The sequence below is a fragment of the Dictyostelium discoideum genome, assembly GCF_000004695.1.
Source record: "Dictyostelium discoideum AX4 chromosome 5 chromosome, whole genome shotgun sequence".
NCBI lineage: Eukaryota > Evosea > Eumycetozoa > Dictyosteliales > Dictyosteliaceae > Dictyostelium > Dictyostelium discoideum.
This window is the reverse complement of record NC_007091.3, coordinates 4,491,336-4,496,335: the sequence shown is the minus strand read 5'-3', so window position 1 is coordinate 4,496,335 and position 5,000 is coordinate 4,491,336. Positions and strand designations below refer to the sequence as shown.

Genomic DNA, 5,000 nt, shown 5'->3' with positions numbered 1-5,000 from the left:
GGTAAATAACCTGTATATTGAGAAGCACTTGCACCACCTTGTATTATATTTTTAGTGATTTTGGTAGAATTACCATTTAATTTATTATTTATTTGATTATTATCTTTATTTGAGAAACTAACTTGAATTTGTTTTGAACCAAAAGTGAAACCATTTAATGAATCGAGTGCTTTTTGAGCTTCTTGAATCTCTGAAAATGAGATGAAACCGAAACCTTTATTTCTAGCATTTTCATCTTGAACAATCTTAATACCAATGATTGTACCATGTTTAGCGAATTCCTCTTTAATTAAATCTCTATCGATTGATTCATCGATATTATTTATAAACAAACTAAGATCAGTGGTCTTTTTACGATATTCAGTGAAACGTTCGACTTTACTCTTAATACGATCGATTGTAATTGGTTTACCATTGATTTCAATTGTACCACCATTACTTGAAACTGTTGTTGTACCATCAATTGTACTTATAATCAATGCACCAGATTCTGTTAATATCTTTTGTGCATCCTCTTGATTCTTAAATTCTACAAGTCCTAATCCCTTTGATTTACCATTGGCGTCATTCTTTAATATACATGATTCAATTTCACCAAATCTATTACTTAATTCTTGTTGTAAAATTTCAATTGTAATTGATTCATCAGCATTTCTAAAGAAAACTTTATTTTCAACTTTATATCTTTCAACTTTTGATACAAATCTTTCAACATTACTTTTTTTTTTTTAAAAAAAAAAATAAAAAATAAAATAAAATTATTAGTAAAGAATTATTATTTTTTTTTTTTCACCCCTCCCATGTCTTTTGAATTTTTAAAGCATCGAAAGTTGGCATGTGTGAAAAATATGGGGTGTGTATTTTTTTTTTTTTTAAAAAATTAATAAAATTAATAATTACATTGGTTTACCAAGTATTAAAGTACCATTAACTTTTTCAATTGCTTTTTCAGCAGAATCATTTGTTTCGAAATGAACGTAACCATAACCTTTTGAAATACCTTTTTCAAATTCGACTTTGCAAGAGAGGATATTACCAAATGAAGAGAATGTATCGTAGAGCATAGCATTATCAACACCTTTTTCTAAATTTTTAACGAAAATATTACCAACATTTGTCTTTCTTTTGGTTGGATCACGATAACTCCACATGATACGACAAGGTTTACCATGAACCAAAGTGTAGTTTAATGTATCCAATGCTCTCTCTGCATCATGGTTATTAAAAAAGTTTACGTAAGCATATCCTAAACTTCTTAATGTATTTGAGTCACGACAAACATGAATTGATGCGATTGCATTACGACCAACCTTTGAAAATAATTCATTCAATATGATTTCATTGACATCGGCTGCTAAATCACCAACATATAATGAGGTTAATTGGTGTGGTGGTTGATAGGCTCCAATTGGTGACATTGATAAAATTGGCATTCCTGCTGCTCCTGCTCCTGCTCCCATTGGTGATGTATGATGATGTTGATGATGTTGATGATGTTGATGATGTTGGTGTTGGTGATGTTGGTGTTGATGATGTTGGTGTTGGTGTTGATGGTGGTGGTGTTGTTGTTGGTGGTGATGGTGTGATGGTACATATCCTGGATGTTGTTGTTGATGAATTGAATGATGTAAATTTGGTACACCAACATGATGTGGATGGTGATGGTGATGTTGTTGATGATGGTGGTGGTGTGATGGTACATATCCTGGATGTTGTTGATGATGTGGATGTACATGGTGTGGATGTACATGATGAGTTTGTGGTGGTGGTGCCATTTGGTATTGGTATTGTGGTTGTGGTGGAATTTGTGATTGTGGTGGTTGAGTTGCTACTGATGATGAACTTGATGTGGTTGCATCTTGTTGTTGTTGTGTAATTGCTGCATTATCTGGCATATTATTTTCATGTGATTCTGTTGTTGGTACCATTTCCTCTATGATTATATTATATTTTTCTAAAAAAAAAAAAGTTGGATTTCTTTATACGTGTCTAATTTGGAAAAAAAAAAAAAAAAAAAAAGATTCTAAAAAAAAAAAAAAAAAAAAATTCTAAAAAAAACTAAAAATCTAATCTAAAAACTGATTTTTCAGATGTAAATGAATTTTTTTTTTTAATTTTGGTATTAATATTAATAAAAATAATTTTAGTGAAAAAAAAAAAAAAAAAAAAAAAAAAAAAAGTTTGGCAACAAAAAAAAAAAAAAATTGAAAATTGAAAAATTAAAAAATATGAAAAAACTTTCAAAAAACCTGGTTGATTTAGAGTGCTCTTTAAAGTGTAGTGCCGTATTTCGTTATCAAACAGGAATAATTATTTTGTTTATTTTTTGTTTTTTTTGTTTTTTTTTTTTTTGTTTTTTTTGTTTTGTTTTAAACATTATTATTAAATAGTTAAAAAAAAAAAAAAAATAAAAAATAATTGTTCTTCGAAAGAAAGAAATAAAAAAAAAAAAAGTGTAAAAACGGACTGATTTCCAGTTGTTTTTTTCTTGTTTTTTATCTTTTTATTATTATTATTATTATTTTTATTTACCTTTTTTAGGAATTTTGGGTGTTTTTTTTTTTTTTTGTTTTTTTTTTTTTTAAAAAAAGTATATTAATAAATAAAATAAATAAAATAAACAAAACACTTAAATTTTCTGAAAAAAAAAAAAAAAAAAAAAAAAAAAAAAAAAATTTTTTGTGTTTTTCGCAATAAAAAAATAAAAAAAAATAAAAAAAAAAAATTTTAAAAAAAAAGTGATGATTTTAAAGGGTGGCCCCTTTTTTATTTTTACAAAATTTTATTTTATTTTTTTTATTTTTTTAACCCCTTTCAAAAAAAAAATAAAAAATGAAAAAAAATGCCGAGTGGTATTTTTATTTCTTACCACAATTTAAACCAAAAAAAAAAAAAAAAAAAAAAAAAAAAAAAAAAAAAAAAGAATAAAGAAAAAAAAAAAAAAAATTTAGTTTGCATTCTTGGTACCATACTTTAATTTTTTTTTTTAGAAATAAAATTAATTGTTTAAAAAAAAAAAAATAAATAAAAAAAAACAAAAAAAAAAAAATAGTGATTTATTACTATAAGGTTAATAACCCTAATAATAAATATACAATAAATATGAATTTTTTTCTCACTCTGTTTTTTTTTTTTTTTTTTTTTTTTTTTTTTTTTTAAGATTTTTTCTTTTCTTCGGATTTTTTTTAAATAATTTAAATTATTAATAAACAATAAAAAAATAAAAATAAAAAAAATAGAATGACTCATCTTTTATTTTTGCTAAATTAAAAATCTTTTTTTTAATTTCATTTTTTTTTTTTTTTATTTCATTTTTTTTTTTTTTTTTCATTTTTTTTGATTATTTTTAATTTTTTTTTTTTTCATTTTGTATATAATAATAATAATAATAATAAATTTAATAATAATAAAAATAATAAGAAGAATAATAATAATAAAAAAAAAAAAAAAAAAAAAAATAGAAACATATATAAAAGTGTAAAAAAAAAAAAAAATGATATTTGATAAATCATTATTAGGATTTATTGGTATTTGTTGTTTACCACCAATTCTATTATTAATCTATTTACCAAATGTATCACTTCAATGGATCATAGTACAAAGTGGTTTCTTTTCATTTGGTGCAGGTTTGTTAACTTATAAATTAATACCATCAGTTGCAGATTTAACTTCACAAGCAAATTTAACTGGTATGGATTTAAATAAAAAAGGTGACCCTAAATTCTCCGGTAAGAAAATGTAAATATATTATAATTATTATAAGGGTTTTCTTTTTTTTTTTTTTTTTTTTTTTTCCTCAATTAAATTACAAACCTCTCACTCACCCACTCTCTCCCACCCCCCCAATTTTTTTTATTTTTATTTTTTTTATTTTTTTTTTTTTTATTTTTTTATTTTTAAATAGACCAGAATCATTAGGTATTTGTGTTGCAGTAGTTTATTTAGTATGTGTCATATTATTTCAAACATTTCAATGGTTTTCATTCCCAGAGACAATTCAATTAAGTGAATATAATGCAGCATTGACATCAATTTGTTTTATGATTTTATTAGGATTTGGAGATGACGTTTTAAATTTAAGATGGAGATATAAATTGATATTACCAATGTTTGCAAGTTTACCATTATTAGTGGCATATGCAGGTGGTACAACCGTAGTTGTACCAGATATTAATTTCCCAGTACCATTAAGGGAATGGTTGGGTGTTGTATTTGATTTGGGTATCTTTTATCGTATCTATTTATTAATGTTGGCAATCTTTTGTACCAACAGTATCAATATTTTAGCAGGTATTAATGGTTTGGAAGTTGGTCAATCAGTTGTAATAGCTACATCAATCATTATTCATAATTTAATAGAATTAACAATTGCATCGTCAGTACCCTCTTCCTCCTCTTTCTCCTCCTCGGCACTCTCATCAGTTTCACCACATTTATTTTCACTAATTTTAATGATACCATTCCTTTTCACAACGATCTCTTTACTCTTTTACAATTGGTATCCTTCTCGTGTATTTGTCGGTGATACATATACTTATTTCTCTGGTATGTGTTTTGCTGTAGTTGCAATCCTTTGTCATTTTAGTAAAACTTTATTATTATTCTTTATTCCTCAAGTAAGTTTTTTTTAAAATATATTTATAATAAATAATAAATAATAAATAATATACTAATTTTTTTTTTTTTATTTAAATAAAAAGATTTTAAATTTTCTTTATTCAGTACCACAGTTATTTGGTATAATTCCATGTCCAAGACATAGAGTTCCAAAATTCAATCCAGAAACTGGTAAAATGGAAGCAATTCCAACTAATCTCACAATTATAAATTTACTTTTAATGATTACTGGTCCATTAACTGAAAGACAACTCTGTGTTTATCTTTTAATATTCCAAGGTTTATGTTCATGTGTTGGTTTTGGTATTAGATATGTTTTGGCTCCATTTTTCTTTTAAATTCATCGATGATAATTTACTCCCCCTGTCCCCTGTCTCCCCCGT

General features: G+C 24.8%; 1 protein-coding gene across 1 annotated transcript in view; it reads right to left on the bottom strand.

The window, feature by feature from the left end:
• Positions 1-1,928, bottom strand: part of pabpc1B (RNA-binding region RNP-1 domain-containing protein) — a gene marked incomplete at both ends in the record, with an annotated part of 2,628 nt that extends 700 nt beyond the window's left edge. The window contains 2 exons of the mRNA XM_001134510.1: positions 1-717; positions 901-1,928. The exon at positions 1-717 is cut by the window's left edge and continues 700 nt beyond it. Of these exons, the coding sequence (XP_001134510.1) occupies positions 1-717; positions 901-1,928 (1,745 nt within the window). The remainder of the gene's footprint in view (positions 718-900) is intronic.
• Positions 1,929-5,000: the final 3,072 nt, after the last annotated feature.